Source organism: Hippocampus guttulatus, chromosome 1 (genome assembly GCF_054856545.1).
Source record: "Hippocampus guttulatus isolate MCC_2025c chromosome 1, RoL_Hgut_1.0, whole genome shotgun sequence".
Lineage (NCBI taxonomy): Eukaryota > Metazoa > Chordata > Actinopteri > Syngnathiformes > Syngnathidae > Hippocampus > Hippocampus guttulatus.
Window position 1 is genome coordinate 12,843,260 of NC_141261.1, and position 18,786 is coordinate 12,862,045.

General features: G+C 43.4%; 2 protein-coding genes and 1 long non-coding RNA gene across 5 annotated transcripts; 2 read left to right on the top strand and 1 right to left on the bottom strand.

Moving 5' to 3' along the window:
* Positions 1-2,351: 2,351 nt before the first annotated feature.
* On the bottom strand, positions 2,352-8,537 carry tas1r1 (taste receptor, type 1, member 1). Its single transcript, XM_086130283.1, has 5 exons — positions 8,256-8,537; positions 6,437-7,198; positions 5,262-5,483; positions 4,234-4,354; positions 2,352-3,363 (listed from the first exon to the last, which is right to left on the bottom strand). Exons 1-5 carry the CDS (start codon positions 8,532-8,534, stop codon positions 2,438-2,440), a joined length of 2,310 nt encoding a protein of 769 aa, XP_085986409.1. The 5' UTR covers positions 8,535-8,537; the 3' UTR covers positions 2,352-2,437.
* On the top strand, positions 4,319-6,370 carry LOC147210432 (uncharacterized). The gene is made up of 2 exons (XR_015102974.1): positions 4,319-4,381; positions 5,210-6,370. It is a non-coding gene; the product is annotated as an uncharacterized LOC147210432 (long non-coding RNA).
* A 1,821-nt stretch (positions 8,538-10,358) lies between the features above and the next one.
* rprd1b (regulation of nuclear pre-mRNA domain containing 1B) lies at positions 10,359-17,125 on the top strand. Of its 3 annotated transcripts, none has more exons than XM_086110361.1 (8): positions 10,359-10,422; positions 10,857-11,080; positions 11,849-11,978; positions 12,253-12,386; positions 12,693-12,817; positions 13,885-14,011; positions 14,419-14,594; positions 15,624-17,125. In XM_086110361.1, the coding sequence occupies exons 2-8, from the start codon at positions 10,930-10,932 to the stop codon at positions 15,771-15,773; spliced, it is 993 nt and encodes a 330-aa protein (XP_085966487.1). In that variant the 5' UTR covers positions 10,359-10,422; positions 10,857-10,929; the 3' UTR covers positions 15,774-17,125. The 3 variants fall into 3 exon arrangements, with proteins under 3 accessions (XP_085966487.1, XP_085966489.1, XP_085966488.1); XM_086110363.1 differs by having other exon boundaries at positions 10,368-11,080; positions 15,624-15,656; positions 16,842-17,125; XM_086110362.1 differs by having other exon boundaries at positions 10,368-11,080; positions 12,696-12,817.
* The last annotated feature ends 1,661 nt before the right edge of the window (positions 17,126-18,786 follow it).

An 18,786-nucleotide genomic window follows, 5' to 3' on the forward strand; every position in this document is an offset into this window, starting at 1 on the left:
ATATCTGGACAGTAATGAGCACTAATATTCTGAGAGCAATAAAAGTAATACAAATACATTCAGCAATTTAATCAACCTTCATTATTAAAAGTATCTGTGATACTGGCAAGGTTGGTACCGGAGCAAAACCAAACTTTACCCAGAAATATCGCACAGCAATTCCTACTAAAATTAACACATATTTTACATACACATTTTGAATTCTTTCATAGATCCCATCTGCCCATTCTAAAAATCCAATGTCTAAACCAATATGGCTGACGTGGCAAATTAAGAGGTGTGCAAAACATTTTTGTTGCCATTATGGGGGTGTTGTGTGTCGATTTTTGAGGGGCAACAAACTCTTATTTATTCCCATTTTGGAATGAAGCTCCAACATGCTGTCACTGTACTTTGACGTCCCTCTCTGAGATCTCGGCCTGTCAAAGAGCAACGAAACCCTGTTTGTGTTTCTTCTGGATATGCATCGCCTGCCCATGTGACCGCACAGGGCGTTGGCCCAGAGTAACAATGAGAGACACGTCAATAACTCCAAGGTGGGGCAGAGTAGACGCTGGGCTGACCAGGGGAGATAAAGGATCTAAATTAGATACAGAATGATAGGCTGTCATCCATTTATCAGCCCACTGCTCTTATCTCTTATCCCATACACAGGTCGAAGATCCCAGTCTGAGTCTGTCAACAATTAAAGACTGAATTGAATGCATGTAGGAGGCCACCAGGGAAAAATACTGCCTGGATAATTGATGTGATGAATGAAGCGCTGCGATTGGCTGCTGATCAGCCCAGTGTGTTCCCTGCTTAAGCCCGACTGAAATTAAAATGAATGGATGGATGAATGACGCATTCGGAAATAGCTGCGTTTTGTCGATTCATCATATTTGTTTCGAAACAGGATCATGATCATATGTTACCGGAACAGTAATGTTGCCAGCTGCTCTTCAAATTGCTCCGGAAAAAAAAAAAAAAAAATTGCTGCAGAAGTCGAGCTCCAGTGTGTCCAACTGCACTTTAGTGGCCTCCAGTAAAAGTGACGCCTGTTGATCGGAGGCACACTTTGCCTGTTGACCGAGCACACGAAGTCATGAGCGCGGCGCAGACTGTGGGAAAGCCCCGCTTGGACTCTACTCACACGTCTACTCGTCAATGGGGCTGACCTCCCAGCCACAAAGGACCTTTTCATCTCCTCTCACAAACACCAGCTAACAGCATTGTGTATACGTGTGTGTGTGTGTGTGTGTGTGTGTGTGTGTGTGTGTGTGTGTGTGTGTGTGTGTGTGTGTGTGTGTGCGTGTGTGTATGAGAGAGACAGAGAGTGAAAGAAGACAGGCCAATTGTGCCTTTATTCAAAGTGTTAAATGATCTCTTCGAAAAGATGTTGCAGTTTTGTTTCCAGCAGCTATACCGCTTGTTTTTGACTCCCCAAAAATAGAAAATGTCTCATTTTGATTAACTCTGCTGAAAAGAATAATTCGAGAAAAAAAAAAAAGATTTGAAAGTGGTGTTGAACTTATTTAAGATGTATATGTTACATTGGCGGCGTCTGGTGCAGTGGTTACTGTAGCACGTTGACCTCACAGTGGAGAGGTCCAGGGTTCGACTCCCACTACGCCCTTCCTGTGTGGAGTTTGCATGTTCTCCACGTGCCTGTGTGGGTTTTCTCCGGGTACTCAGGTTTCCTCCCACATTCCAAAAACATGCATGGCAGGTTAAAGGAACACTCAAAAATTGTCCCTAGGTATGAGTGTGAGCGCGAATGGTCGTTCGTTTGTGTGTGCCCTGCGATTGACTGGCGACCAGTTCAAGGTGTCGCCCTACCTACCAAAGACAGCTGGGATAGGCTCCAGCACGCCCCGTGACCCTTGTGAGGAACAGCAGATCAGAAAATGGATGGATGGATAGTACAGTGGTACTTTGACATACAAGTTTGATTCGAAAGAAGGTTTTTGTCACATTATTTGCTTCAGTTCAATGGCCATTGTACCGCTCTTCCTTTTGTGGGCGCCTTGGCATCCCAGCGGGCAATTGGTGTGGGTACACCCTCAATTTTGAGCGATCGGTTAACCTTCCATGCATTTTTTTCGAATGTGTTAGGAAACCGTACTACCTGGAGAAAAAACACGCAGGCACGGGCAGAACATGCCAACTTTTTATTTTTTACACACACACACACACACACACACACACGCACTAGCACACACACACACACACACACACGATTTGGAGCAAACATCTCACCTGCTTTGTTGTGCTAACTCACATTGTTGCTGTAAATATGAAGCTTTTATAACACAATTCCAACTGAAATGACTGTTTTAGGCCAAAAAGTCATTTTTTTTAATCCATGTACAGTCACAAAGTATTTGTACTTTGTACCCATTTTGTTATATCCCAGCACTGCTCGTGAGCTAAATACAAGAGAATCCCCATTTAGCGGTCACTCTTTGCTCATGGTGTACATCTGAATGCAGTTCTGGAAATGAGTGGTGGTGTTCATTTGTGGCCTCAGTACGATGATGTACATTTTGGGCAGGAAATAGCCCCCCAGGACGGCCAGGACGCTGAAGAGTATGGCAAAGACGTGCGCGGCCATGGTGAAAGGACCTCTGCTGATGAGGTAGACGGTGAAGAAGCTGATCCAGGAGAAGAGGTAGACCATGAGGCTGAAGGTGACCGGTTTGGCCTCGTTGTAGTTGGCCGGCAGGTCTTTGCCCATGTAGCTGAAGGAGAAGCAGACCACGCTGAGGAGCGACATGTACGCCAGCTCTACACATGCACCGAACGACAGGGTGCTGCTGCACTCCAGGACAATCCTATCCTTGTAGAAGTCCACATCCTGGGACGGCTCAGGTGAGTCGAGGGCCACGCGGGTCACGGAAATGAGCAAAGTGATGGCCGACACGATGAAAATGGTCACCTCGGGCCCTTGTTTTTTGGCCCACTTGTCGTAGGCTGGCGGCAACTTGGAAGCCAGCTTGAAAATGCAGACCAGCTGAAGGGAGCGCATGGTGATGCAGGCCAGACACACGCTGAAGCTGAACGTGAACAGCGGCTGCTTGAGGATGCAGGACACGCGAGACGGGGGTCCGAAATGGCACAGAGAGCTCAAGGCGGCGGCGGTCAGGGCGGCCAGCATCAGCAGGCAGGTGCGTCCCCCGGCAGACTTGGCCACGGGAGTGTGGAGGTGGCGCAGGAAGATGGCCGCCGAGCTGGACGTTAGAAGGAGGCAGCAAGCCAGGAAGAAAAGCAACGCCACGGCCAGGGGAGCGTCCCAGGCCAGAAGCAGAACCCTCCGGTCCTGACACTGCTCGCTGCTAGCAGGAGCCCACTGCTCGCGTGGGCACGGATGGCACTCAGTGGATTCTGGGAAGAGCAGATTTAACATCAGCGAGGATTCCTGTCATGGATGTCCACATGGATAGACCCACCCAATCTCTTAGGTCCCGAAATCTCAACGTGTGGTATGAGTACCACTGGTGGTATGCGGGCTCCCTCGAGTGCTATGAATTAAATCTTCAAATTAGAAAGTATTTCTGTACCCACATAAGTATTTGGGTAACTTTCAGGGTGTATTTCGTGTATTTTAAGAGTACAACTTAAATTAGGCAGTCCACGTGTAGATTTAGGTCACATTTATATAGGTAATATTTCAATAGATTTAAGAATTTAAGGAGTGTTTCATAGATTTACGAGTATTTCCTTAAATTTCATAAATATAGCAGTATTTATTTTCGTTTATCGCGGGCGGTTTTGGTCCCCCATTTACCGCGATAAACGAGGGATTACTGTACATTTAAGCGTAATTATTTAAATTTTAGGGTGTATTTGGGTTCATCTAGGAATGCTCAAGTCACATTGTACATGCCCAAAATAGAAAAGCATTATTGTTCGTATTTTTCATTTGTAGTGTGGGTATAATTTTTTGGTCTTTGCATCCATTTGATATACTACTTCCTTCTCAGGGTGATAGCGATGAGACTATTTTGCATATTTTTCTCCCCTCATCACTGAATGACTCGGCCCATCTGTTGGGTAGGTTGCTTGTCATTGTGTTAGTGTTTAGCGCTACCTGCTGGTCAATATAAAAACAGCAGTGCTACTGTCGTAATTTGTGGTTCCCCCGCAAAATAAAATAAAATATAAAACAGTGGGGTTCTTTATGGTTGTCTCGTCACACTGGACTGGATAATTGGTATTAAAAACAAACAAACGAACAAACGTTGAGATCTATACCAGTTATGTTGAGGAAGCTGCCAGCAGGACAGGCCTGGCAGTTGAAACAGCAGGCGTGCTGCCCTCTCATCAACTTCCGGTGGCCCTTCGGGCATGGCGGAGAACAAATGGACAAGGGCACCTCAACACAAGACACACGAACCAGAAAGTATGTTTTACCTCTTCTTGTATACGTTGCAAATCAGATTGATCCATTTTTTTAAAATTTAAAAATCGAACAAATATATTTTGAAATACATGTTTTCCTCCTTCAGAAGGGGCTTGTTCATTTCGACGACGATTCAAACAGAATGATCTCATCCTGAGGACGACCACCACAATATTTTTCATCAAGAAAAATAGCATTTTGTATTATAGATTAGTCTAGATTTTAAGAGTAGGTAACTTTTGTGGGAGCAGTTCATAAATGGAGGAGTATTTACGTGATGATTAGTGAGTATTTCATAGCTTTTAAGAGTAATTAATAGCGGTCTAACAAAACCCGATTCTAATTGGAAAATTGGTTTGGCTATAAAAGATGTGTGCGCATCGAATCAAATCAAAGCTAATCGCTCCACTTTCAAATGCACCATTTTTTGATCGTATTGCACCCCATGTAGCGAGGTAAATATTAAATCGTCCTGTATTGGAGAGATGCACACCCCAAGTAATTGGGTAACTTAAAGAGTATTTTGTAACTCTAAGAGTATTAGGGTAACTTTTAAGGATTACTTCAGTAGATTGAAGAGTATTTAGGTCAAATTTAGGGAGTATTTCATGAGATTTGAGAGTATTTAGCTAACCTTTAGGAAGTATTTGAATACATCCAGGGGTGTTTAGGTGCCGTCGAACTTGAACACTTTGCCCACGACACGATTGCATTTTAATGTTGGTCATTATAGTGGCACTTGCACAGCCAAGTAATATTGGAGGTGGTAGTTTTGGTGTAAAAGGTTAATCATTCAACTCCAAGATAACTGCTGGTACTGTTTCACAGAAAATTGAGGGTGGGTACCTGACCAACAACAAGGTACAATGCTAAAGCTTACTGATCTGGACGTCGTCCCGGTGCTGTGCCACTCGATGGCCTCCTCATCGAGTGTAAGCTGAAGGTGATCTGGCTGGAAGGAGCCCACCACCCGAAGGGACCACTCCGCCCCCCTCCAAATCCACGTCACTATATCATATCCAGTGGGAGGGTCGCCATTTGGATCAAAGTACACAGAGGTGTTTTCCAGAGAGAATCTCGTGTCTCTCAGCACGGGCAGGAGCTAAGAGCAAAGAGTGTTTGTGAAGAAAAGACCATGGTTGTCATTTAAAATTCAATGCCCACAAATGGCTTGTTGACCATGACAAGATGTGGACACTGATTGGGGTATCACAGTATTTATTTGTGCAATGTAATAGACATCCACCACATGCCTACGGGTGTCATTAACTTGATTGTATTCTGATAACACATCTTTCATGCATGTTGTATTTTTATTTTATTTCATGAATTTAACATTAGGCGAAGGGACTGCTGATGAAAGCTAGCACTTTCTCCCTTTTCAAAAATTAAGCATTTGGTTACCGTATTTTCCACACTAAAAGGCGCACCGGATTATGAGGCGCACCTTCAATGAATGGCCTATTTTGTCTTTTTTTTTTTCATATATTGGACGCACCGCATTATAAAACGCAATCTACAATGCATCCACTAGATGGAGCTACGCTCAAGGAAACACCAACGGAACGATCAGATGTCAGTTAAGCGTATTTAATAAAGCGGCGAAACAGTTCACTTAACCAACAGCAAGTTATAACATTGACTCGTTAACGTTGAACTCTCTTGCCGCTGCTCCATTTCCGTGTTCAACTGCGTAACCGATCGCCTTAAGTTTGAACTCTGTGTTGTAAGCATGTCTCTAGCAAGGAGCCATTTTGAGGGTCGACATATCACGTAATAACAAGGCGCATCGGATTTTAAGGCGCGCTGTGACCTTTTAAGAAAATGGAAGGCTTTTAGGTGGGCCTTTTAGTGCGGAACATACGGTATGCATCAAACCCTATCCGGTACTGTTGAAATGTGTAGAGTTTAGTAGAAGTTTTCCCCGATATTAGTGGTGCCCCCCGCCCCCTGCCCAAAAAATAATAATAAATAAAAAATTAGTGAGTAGTGAATGACTGAATGATTCCAGACACAGCCTTTCATCTTAGTCAAAAACAAAACAACAGAGCTGACCTGCCAAGGATGCACTCTCCTTTTTTGGCACTGTCCGGTGTCACATTGAAGAAGTCGATGGAGAGCATGGGCAACCGCGTACACCGCCTTGTATACGTTAAAGGACGACGTGATGTCATACTTCTCCAAAGTGAAGTTGTTCCTGGCTAGGCTGAACAGGTCGGTGCTGTGCAGGCAAACCCCGCCGGTGACACCCAAACCCACCTGGGCGTCCCCGCGATGCAGCGAAGCTTCCAGGACGCTTCTCTCAAATGTCCAAAAGCCACTTATGGCCGCGTGCTTGATGAACACGCCCAGCACAGTTCCGACGGTGTGGATCCCGGGGATTCCGGAGACACGCGTGGCAGCCGACCAATCCTCCGTGCCAATCCACACCTTACCAGTCACGTTAGCCTCGACAACGAATGGGAAAAAGCCACTGAGTTTGGACTTACTGGAGAAGAGCACAATGGTGTTGACCTTTGCCCTCAGTATGCCCGCTACCATGCCCCTCATCAGGTCGGCCGTCTCGCTGCTGTAGGCCGGGATGATTCCCTGGTAGGCCACGCAGATGCCGTGCGCCGCGGCCCGCTGGGACAGGCTCTGCATGCCATCCAGGCCGTAATCGTTGTCGCTGCCCAACAGAGCGATCCAGGTCCAGTTGAAACGAACCAGCAGTTGGATGATTGCCTCCACCTGATTCTTGTCGCTGGGGATGGTGCGGAAGAAGGATGGGTAGAGGACCTTGTTGCTCAACTTTTTGTTTGATGCTTCATAAGAGATCTGCGGTAAAGAGAACACATATGCTACTCACGAGCTGGCCTTTTACGTTTCAGGATGAACCTAAAGTGCACAAAACCTTTTGTCCTCTGTGAAAAGCAACCAATATTAGTCTGAGGAGTCTTGATGTCAGGGGTTACCACACTTTTTAAGAATGCGAGCTACGTTGACCAAGTCCAAATTATTTATCTACTTTATTTATTTATGTATTTATTGATGTTTTTATTTATTTACTTGGACGTCATGCTTTTAATCAGCGACCCAAAAATGCTGCTCCATATTCCCTCTTTCGGCTGGCCACCAAGTGCCGGTCAGCTGGCCAAACCAGTTTATACATTTTATTAATTTTTATCCTTTTTAGAGTAGGCGAAAGAAAATGGAAACTGCTAGTTTTGCCTGTTAACGCGAGGGATGAAGAGCGGAAGGAGGAGCACAGTGTCAATTGAACTGAAGCATTCAATGACATTAAGATTCTAATTATTCCATGATAAAACACTTGGCAAAATTATTATTTTTTTTGTACCGTATTATCCACACTAAAAGGCGCACTGGATTATGAGGCGCACCTTCAATGAATGGCCTATTTTATACATTTTTTCATACATTGGAAGCACCGCATTATAACACGCAATCTACAATGCATCCACTAGATAGAGCTACGCTCAAGGAAATGCCAACAGAACGATCAGATGTCAGGAAAACTTATTTAATAAGCAGTTCATTTAACCAACAGCAAGTTATAACATTAACTCGTTAACATTGAACTCTCTTCCTGCTGCTCTATTTCCGTGTTCAACTGCGTCACCGATCGACTTAAGTTTGAACTCTGTGTTGTAAGCATGTCTCTAGCAAGGAGCCATGTTGGGGTCGAAATATTACCGTAATGACCATACACAAGGCGCATCGGATTTTTAGGCATGCTGTGAGCTTTTAAGAAAATGGAAGGCTTTTAGGTACGCCTTTCAGTGCGGAAAATATGGGTATGTTTTTTTTTTAAGGGAGGGGGGGCAGCTGGAACGGCTTTCCATTCATTTCAATCAGTTCTGCTAATATGAATTACCTGTGGCACAAGGTAGGCCCCCAGTAGAGCGGCAGGAGTAAAGGTTTTGCTGCTGCTGTCGGGTCCGATGACAGCCACGGTCATGTTGGCAAGGGCTTGTTCTGTGTTGGAAGCAGAGCCGCGGTACTGTTCGGCCAGGATGTCCAGGGTGGCCAGCACACCGGCCGGAACAGAGCAAACGTCGTACAACCGGTAGCCAAGTGAGACTCCTGGCAGGAGATAGTGTGCGCCAGTCTTGTTGTTGATTTCTTCCACCGCAAAACGCATGGCTTGCATCATGTGGAAGCCATGCTTGTTGTGGCGGCCTCTATAAATGAAAGATATATACATTTGAATCAATATTCAGAAGTTCAAGGGTGAAGTCATGTTCTCCTCATGCCTGTGTGGGTTTCCTCGAGGTACTTCAGCTTCTTCCCATGTGGGAACGTGTGTGTGTGTGTGTTTGTTTGTTTTTGGAGTGATTCACATGTAAACTGGACAGGTTTATTCAATTATGGGATACATGGCATGTTTAAAGCCAGTTTGTATCATTATTAATATTTAATAAACATTTTTTATAGGAATCATAACTCATTTTACTGCAACATGCTTAGTAAATGCATCAGACAGTCAAAAAAATCACAAAAATGATAACTATCCTACATGCTTTCCCCATAGACTAGCAGTGATGTTATTTCAGTCAACTCACTCATTGCATGGACCCAGAGCGGGCAAACCAGCACTTGGGCCATTTGTGTCGTGCAGAGGAAAGAGTCCAGCAATGGAGAAATCTCCCTGAAGATGTAGTCCTTCTCCCCGGGAGATGAAGTCCAGTTTCCCATCAGTCACCTGCAGCAGCAGGCAACATAAGAAGAGACCTCGAAGTGTCACCCACATATCAACGTACGTCGAATGCAAAAAAAGGCTGACTTGGAAGTGCCACTCTGCACATGGAAGCCAAGGTATATAGGGAAGTTTTCCAGGTGTGAGTTTAAGGCACTGAAATGATAGGATCACTTTTGCATCTTTCTCGGGTGAGTAGTGTGGATTTGCATGTCTAATTTGTATGTTTGAAGCGTACTTAATATGTCGCATAAATGCTGTAACCAGAGGAAAAGACCCTCTCGATTGTTGTTTTTGAAGGTACATTTATCATTTTTTAGCTCTTGGTGAATAAAACCTGCATTAATTCTGCACGAGAAGGAGGTTTTTCTGGATTTACTAGCCTTAAACATCCTAATCAGCGTTTGAAACATCCATCATGAAAATGAATGTTTATGCATGTGTGGTTTGCACTGCGGCTGATATTTGAAACTTATTTTTTCAGTTGCGCCTGTTGAATTGGCAAGAATTTGACTCTCGCATGCATCCAAGCCACATTTATTAGGTTTCGACAGCAATACAATGTATTTTGTCAACCACAACCTCAAGAATGAAAATGGCCATGCAAATGTTTGTGATGACAACATTCTATGAAGTGTGTTTGAAAGAAGCAAGCTGTCACAGAATCATATTCAACATATCATGACTTCATATGTGCAAAGTTTGAAAACACTACATTATGACTTCACCGATGTTTTGGTAGAAAAGCAGGATCCAAAACAAATCTGAAGGAATTTTTGTTTTTCTGATTTATTTCAAAAATATTGAATCATAACAGCGTTTACGATGCGACACAACCTGATGAATATAATGAAAAACAAGAAGTCAAGTAAAATAATTAACGAGTAAAACACAAATTAAACTGGTCTACACATTTTTTTGTCAGAAATGCTAATTTTATAGGTAAAACAATTAATTATTTAAAACCAAATTTGAAACTGCCTCAAAAAACCTGATGTGCTACAAAAAAAAAAAGAAAATATGATTTTTAAATCATCATTAAAAACATGTTTCGGGACATAAAAGTTTAAACGTGTTCAGAGCAGGGGGCACAAATGTGAATTTCAAAATACTGTAGTATACATATTTTTCAGGTGGTAAAACTAGGAGTCGACTATCTCCGCCAGTATAAAATAGTAAAAGTAAACATAAAAGAGTAAACTGTGAATGAATGCAGACAAAGAGGAAAAAAATGAAAAAGAGGCGTTCGATTGCTGGTGACGTCACTACCCCGCGACGCAAATGTTGAAGTGTAAGTGCAAGCTGCCATTTTTTTGATAATTCCTCCTGATTAGTTCAGCTAAAGGTAACGACCCCACGAGTCACTCCGCTTTGACGTTTACCAATTCATTAATCCCGTTTTCGTGCCGAACAAGTATTCACCTCTGAATTACAAAAGTTCCGGCATTTCAACTCCGGCAAAAGCGCAGGCTAGCTCGTAGTATGCGGATGGCTACTTAGCTGGCGCTGGCTAAGTGTTAGCTGTGACTGTAAACAAACACTTGAGCTACTGAGCAAACTGCTTCTCTTGAGCCAACTCAAAAGCTGCACGTTTGTTATCTCCTCACAGCATTCACGTAGTTCAGCGGCTTGTATAACGCTATTGGAGTTTTGCTTTAGTAGGCAACGGACGGACGCTCCTTTTTTGGAGAGTGGGGGTTGTTTTTAATCTTCCGTATACTTGGGTGAAGTGCAACTTTAGTTTTGATGAGAGTGACTCAAGTGGTTTCCTCCAACCAGCTCGAAGCGCCATCAATTTAGAGCGAAGTCGTGGTGAGGCTGCTCCCAAGGAGACGCGCGCCAGCACGCGGACATGTCGTCGTTTTCCGAGGCGGCGCTGGAGAAGAAGCTGTCGGAGCTGAGCAGCTCGCAGCAGAGCGTCCAGACTTTATCTCTGTGGATCATCCACCACCGCAAACACTCGGGCCTCATCGTCAAAGTGTGGCACAGAGAGCTGAAGAAAGGTGAAGCTGACTAATCAAACCTTTTCAAACTTTTTTCATTGGATGTACATCATTTTTGGCACGTTCCTCACACTGGGGTAATAAGTAGCTGGGCGGGAAATAATTGTGCCCCTCCCCATCACCGTCAATAATGTACAGTATTTAAATAAATACAGTAATAAATGATCTGCATTACAACAAGCAACATCACATTTATTATATATAACAGTTTGGGATGCTGATGCTAAAATAAAGATAAATTAACATTATTCAGCACTGCAACTTACCGGTACTGTTTTTTAAAAAAAAATCTTTCAAATGACAACTACTTCTTTTCCTTTTGGCTTTTCCCTTAGTTGCCTCCATCTAACCCTGTTTAGTGCATCCTCTTCTCTCAAACCAGCTATCTTTCAAATGACAAGTTAACAAAATTGTATCAAACAAATTTAGCATAAACAGTCAAAGGGCAAGTCCCAAATGTACTTTTACGGTGATAAAGTATATAGTACAGTAATCCATTGACGTATGTTCAAGTAATATGCCCTGACTAAGAGACAAGCTTTTTATGTCAAGGGGCAGGTAAATTTATTCCGGAAGTTGACGATAGTATTTGCCATGTTTTTTTTTTTTAATCGGATCATCCGTAATCATTTGTTTTTAAGGCTAATGTTGTACGATGACTTTGAAATGTCATTGGTGTGCCATGAGATTTTTATGATGTAAAATATATGCCGTAAAGCTATGACAATGTTGTTGTCAGGTTTCAAGTGTGATTTTTTTGTCTTGCAGCGAAAACCAGCAGGAAGCTGACGTTCCTCTATCTGGCCAACGATGTCATCCAAAATAGCAAGAAGAAAGGACCTGAATTCACGAAAGACTTTGAGACGGTCCTCATCGATGCCTGCTCTCATGTTGCCAGGTATGAGGGGATGAGTAAAACTCTGGAAATCGAAATGTCGGTCATGACGGGAATGATTGATTTTGTGCGTTTGTAAAGGCCCAGAGCTATTCGGACAAGAACAGAGTAGTAGTGTGTTGTCGAAATAACATTTCGACCTTCAAATGCATGTGCCGCATACAACTAGAATGTCTCCCAAGTCATAGTGTGACAGCTTTTCATGCTCCGTGCACTTTGAACACTTGTCTCGTCTTTCCTGTTTGTTTTTCCACTGAATTTTACCGTTGTGTTACAGTGAAGTCGATGAGAGCTGCAAAAAACACATGGAGAGACTCCTGAACATCTGGAAAGAGCGCAACCTCTACAGAAGTGACTTTATTCAGCAGCTCACCCTGGCCATAGAAGACTCTAACAGCCCTCAGCCTACAGGTTGTCTCATAATAATAATAATTGTAAATAAATAAATCTATAAATAATAATAAAAAGTGGGCATGTTCATGAACACAATAAACCCAAATTGTGACCGAAACACATTCAAAAATTCGCGGCTGTTACCGGTTTGGTGGCTCACGTGACTTTTGCCCTTCTGTTGTGGCATCAATTCCAACCTGTTGTATGTGTTTAATGAAATGGCACACACACAAATGATATGATCCGGTTTTGTAAATGCTGGTTTCTCGCCATGAGCACATTCCAACAGTGGCAATGATGAATAACTTCTGTGGTCTTTGACAGTAGAAGAAAAGAAACCGGTGAAACGAACCTACCAGAAGATCCACCAAGAGGAAGAGGAGGATGAGGATGATGACTACAGAAGCATCAGCTCTCCTCACAACACAGATGCCTCCGCTAATCAACTGGTGAGGAGGCAACTCTTCGTTGGGGGGAAGTTTAAATAGAAGCTACAATAGTGGCTGCGGTTGCGCTATGCAGCCACTAGACGGTGCTATGCTTAAGGGAATACAATTGAATCCATCCATTTTCCGAACCGCTTAATCCTCACTAGGGTCGCGGGGGGTGCTGGAGCCTATCCCAACTGTCTTCGGGCAGTAGGCGGGGGACACGCTGAACCGGTTGCTGGCCAATCGCAGGGCACATAGAGACGAACAACCATGCGCGCTCACACTCACACCGAGGGACAATTTAGTGTATTCAATCAGCCTGCCATGCATGTTTTTGGAACGTGGGAGGAAACGGGAGCACCCGGAGAAAACCCACGCAGGCCCGGGGAGAACATGCAAACTCCACACAGGGAGGCCGGAGCTGGAATCGAACCCGATACCTCTGCACTGTGAAGTCGACGAATACAGCTATTTTTATATAGAGCCTTCACAATCGCTGCAGCTGTAAAAATGAGAACCGGTCACAAACACAGACATGAAACATATAAATACAAATAGCATTACAAAATAATACATGTAAGACAAAAACTATGAGGACAAATGATTCAACAAAAAGGCACACAAACCTCGTGGGCTCACATCCGCAAGGGGCTGAATATCCTTAGAGCTCTTGCTTGTCTCCTTCTTCCTTCGTTTAGTCAGTAGTTAACTATGCTTTTGGTATTATCTTTGTTGGATTATGGCTGCGCAGAGCTCACAAAGTAGTTGTCAAATAATGTCGGGCAGAACCCTTTTAGGTTGCAATTGGTTCCTGCTAATAATCACCACTAGATGGCATAGGAACACTAACAGGGAAACAACTCGATGGGGCTGTAAAGAGAGTTACAATCTCTTTATATTAGGCGCATCGGGTTATAGGGCTCACTGTCGACTTTTGAGAAAATTGAATGCTTCAAGCCAACATTAGGGTGTGGGTTGACCGGGTGGAGACACAGACACCCTTATGCCCGCGATGAGAGATGGCGAGTTTCACAGTTTCCTCCTCTCCTGCTGTCTATTTTTATGTCCTTGTAACATCCACTCAGACAGAGGAGCTAGTGAAAGCACTGCAGGATTTGGAGAATGCTGCATCAGGGGATGCAGCTGTTCGACAGAAAATTGCCTCGTTGCCGCAGGAAGTCCAAGATGTCTCGCTACTGGAAAAAATAACCGGTAAGCTGAATATGTTTTCCTTCTCTATTGCACACTGCAATACAGTGAATCCTCATTTATCGCGCAAAGCTGCAGGATGCTTCAGTGGTCATTGTTCGGAAAACAATTACAATTATTCTATTCAAAAATGTGCGATGTAACCAGCTGTCACAACCAGTGTCCAAAAGAATGTCAATGATGCAAGACTGTTTAAAGGTTTTACTGCATTTTAATCAAGGTAAAAGGCAATATAGCGAGGAACACTGTCGCTTCTAAATAAAAACAAACAAAATAAAAAAATTAATTGTACTTGGAAAACAAAACAGGGGCTGTGTATATTTTCACCATCACAACAATGACATGAATTGAAAGACATTTGGAATGAATCACAAAATGAGATGCATGTCCTCCCATATGTCCCCCCGTAGACAAGGAGGCAGCAGACAAACTGTCCAAGACAGTGGACGAAGCATGTCTTCTGCTGGCCGAATACAACGGTCGCTTGGCCGCAGAGCTGGAGGACCGGAGGCAGCTGGCACGTATGCTGACTGACTACATCGGCAGCCAGAAGGAGGCGCTTGTGGAGAGGGAGAAGAAGCTCGAGGCAAGGCAAACTACACAATCAACTAACACTGGTGTTTCCCAACCTTCATCGCGCTCGCGCACCTGTTTTACGTCATTCAAATCTCAAAACACACCACCAAACAAAAATATCACAAAAAGTACTCTAATTATGAATATACTGGTCAGGAACTTTGCTCACAATTACCCAGTGTGAAAGGTGGGCCCGTTTCGTTGAATACGGCGATTATTCTTTTTGTATACAACACAATACATCCTGATTTATATACCGTATTTTCCACGCTAAAAGGTGCACTGGATTATGAGGCGCACCTTCAATGGGTGCCCTATTTTGTAATTTTTTTCATATATTGGATGCACTGCATTATAGGACGCAATCTACAATGTATCCACTAGATAGCGCTACACTCAAAGAAACACCAACAGAACGATCAGATGTCAGTAAAACGTATTTAATAAAGCAGTGACACAGTTCACCTAACCAACAGCAAGTTATAACATTGACTCGTTAACGTTGAGCTCTCTTGCCGCTGCTCCATTTCCGTGTTCAACTGCGTAACCGATCGCCTTAGGTTTGAACACTGCGTTGTCAGCATGTCTCGAGCAAGGAGCCATTTTGGGGTCTAAATATTACCGTAATGACCATTCACAAGGCGTATTGGATTTTAAGGCACGCCATGAACTTTGAAGAAAACGGAAGGCTTTTAGGTGCGCTTTTTAGTGCGGAAAATACGGTAGCGCTTTTACAACAGCTGCAGCTGTAACAAAGCGCTTAACAAAACAGTAGAGTAAAATAATAAAAACAACACAACATAAAACACGGATATGAAGCTAGATGAAATGAATGGATGCACAGGTTACTTGTCCCATCGAGTGGAGTATTTTCCTTCCACTTAAAAATCGTTTTTTGGGTTGTTTTTTGGCCCCTCGTGTGAAACTTGTGTCATTATCTTCTGTGCTTAAAACGCTGTTTCAATTTCATCCTGAATGATTTCAAGTCTCGTGGACAAGTGGCGAAATGAAGTTGCCTGAACGCTGCTGTTGTGCGCAGGAATACAAGCAGAAGCTGGCCAGGGTGACCCAGGTGAGGAAGGAGCTCAAATCTCACATCCAGAGTCTGCCCGACCTCTCCCTCCTTCCCAACGTGACCGGCGGTCTGGCCCCGCTCCCCTCGGCCGGTGACCTCTTCTCCACCGACTGAGTGGTGGGGCTCAGACTAGCTACACCCCCTCGTGTCCTCCCGCACCCACCCTACCAACACACACTTTCAGCATAACCATTGCAGGCTGTGTTGCTTGCTGGGGCCTTGATGAGGTCAACAGGTACCAGGAGGACAATAGAAGGGTGGGATGATCGTGGGATCGCCGTCGGGACAATAACCGGTTTTGTGAAATCTCAGCGCCCCGCAGAAAAAACAGAGACTATGTCAGCCTGGATTTTCCCGCTTAGTTTCCACGCCGCCAGCTTGGAATTAGTTCTTTCCGTTTTTATCATTATTTTTATTTGTAATGCCATAACATGTAAGTGAATAAAGAGGCCAGGGTTAAGTCGGCCGGAGTTACGGTTGTCGAGTGGCGTTCGTGGTGCTTGTATGTTACCCGGATTTGCGTATGTTCAATTGGCCTTACGAGAGCTTGTGACTACACTGTTGTTAAGAATGTACCATTGATTAGTTTAATTGTTTTTTTTTTTTGTTTGTTTGTTTTGTTTTAAATAGTTCAGGTGGAGATTACAGAGAGTGCCATCATGGCAGACTTGATTTCCAAGGAGGCATTTTTCAGAATTTCACCACCACCAGTGCTTCATTTTATTGTATGCAATAATTGGTCATTCAGATGAAGAGACACAAGGTAGTTCAACCGTCTAAATAAACACAAATTCTCAGTGGCTTCCATCAAGTATCCTCAAGTTCTCTCTACAGAGTCACAGCTAATGCAACCAATGGAAATAAAACCATCATGTGCAAATGAATGACTGGAGCAAGTCCTTGTCACCTGCTTAAGAATATAATAATCCTCTTTCCAAGTATTGCCCAAGTCCCACTTGTATGTCCAGACATCAAAAAACAGCCACTGTGGAGTAGGCATGCGTTACCAACATTTAAGGTCAGCAAGAGAGAAGTAGCTTCTTTTGGTTTATTATGCCTAGCTCATTTTTAATTTCAACTTGTCTGCAAACAAAGAGAGGTTTTTGATATCAGAATATCAGGAGTGTTTGCTAAACCAAAGTTTGTGTATGTGTGTGTGCATTTTTTTATTTCCCCATGCAGTCAATGGTGGGCCTCCCAAGCACATTCTTGACCTCTGTAGTCAACTAAAGAGGCTGTGTGAAACGATACAAATGCCCCTGCAGCCACTGGAAGCCAGGAAGGACGTGGCACCAGTTTGTTCCACTGTAGTTTAGTTAAATCGACTGTATCCTCATGCTGTGCAGTCTGCATTTCTCTCTGCATAACCACATTGTACAAGCCGGAGTCTACCAGTAGGGTAGTTTTATTTCTGTAATGAAAGTGGTTCAATGGATGCCAATAAAATGGACCCATTTGGACAAATACATGTCTTTACTTTGATTTTTAAAAAAAATGGGAGAAAAGATCATGAGTCATAAACATCAGCCATGGAGTTTCAAGGCTCAGACTAGCTGACATTATCGTCCACAGCATTTAAAGTAAGATGTATAGTTTTACGCTTATTAGTGTGTCAGTCTATTTCGTTGTTTTTTTTTCTCTTCAAAAAAGGCAGGTCAAGAGCGTGAGAGACGGTTGCTGTGGGTTGAACGGCCAATAAATCAGACACCCCAAGGGATAAATTCCCACCGATCCAGGTTAGTCACTCTAGTTCTCCTTTGGTCTACCAAAAGCACTTTCTACAGTCTGCGTTTTCCAAATCGAATGATTATAAATGTTTTCTTCTAAATGTTCGGGATATGCAGTAGGTAAGTACAGTGGCGGTTCTGGATCAATTTCACTGAGGGGGCTGGGCTGGGGCCAGGGGTTTTGATGGAGGGGCACATTCAACCCAGGGCTAAAAAGACAGATTCGAAATCTTATTTGACTTTTTATTTCAACAAACTTTGAAAGCATTGTAGTCATAACATTACAGTGATGAGAAAAAAAAAACAGTATTAGGAGGGCTAAAATGTCTGCAAGCGTAACAATACGCCGTGTCCATCTGTTGAGAATATTCAAGCCAGGGGATGATATGGTACCAGCCTGCCTTGAAGCTCCTTCTCCTGTCCCCCATCAGGGTCCATGGAAACTGTTTTAGGTCTGGCTGCATTGGCGGGTCCTCTTTACATCAACTGATGTCTGTGGACAAAGACAAACCAAAAATATGTCAACACAAGTTCTGCATGGACTCAGCATATTCACTAACCCGCTACACTTACATTGCTGAGGCACTCAGACATACACAATTGTCTAAAATGAATTGATTGATGCTATTTATTAATTGTATTAAATAAATATAAATTAATACATTCTCAAGCCTGACCGGGGACAAAAATTGCAAATACACTGAAGCTAGATGTTTTACATGCATATAATTATCCAAATTTTAAAAGGCAATGTCTTATATATTGATCCTGTTAAATAAAAATTTAAATAAAAAGGGAGACTAAAAAAGTTACACACACACACACGCAGAGAGAACAGAATCGCGTTCTTTTCAGCATCACATACCTGATGGTCCAGTGCTTGTTGAAGCGCAAATATCCTGTCTGTGTCTCACACTCCACTTCTATTGCAGTCTCGTCTTCTCATTCTCAGGATCTTCATTTGTATCCCTTTCCTGCTCTGTGTCTCTGAAAATAAATGAATCCCGTGTCCTCTGACTCTCCCTCTCTGGTGCTTTCAACTTGCTCCTCTTCAGAACTCTCACCACCATCATCTGACTCTCTCTCCGCGTCTGGATCAATTTGTTTCTTTTTCATATAGAAATATGATGTAATGTCCGTTTTTCTTTTCATTTTTAACGTTAAATGTTTAAGGGAAGAGGAATTAGAATTAATAATGCTACTGTTGGGGGCTTGTTTCGTTTTGTGATTTTACATCGAACATATAAATGGTGTGTCGAAAATAGCACTCGTGTCGTGGTAATTTCCTTCTCTGCGGACTGCTTCTCATTTTCCCGCTCATTTTTAAGTGGTGCAGCGCACTAAAGGGTCTGACTAGAATGTTAAGCCACGCACTATGATTCCACCTTTCGTGTCGGCGA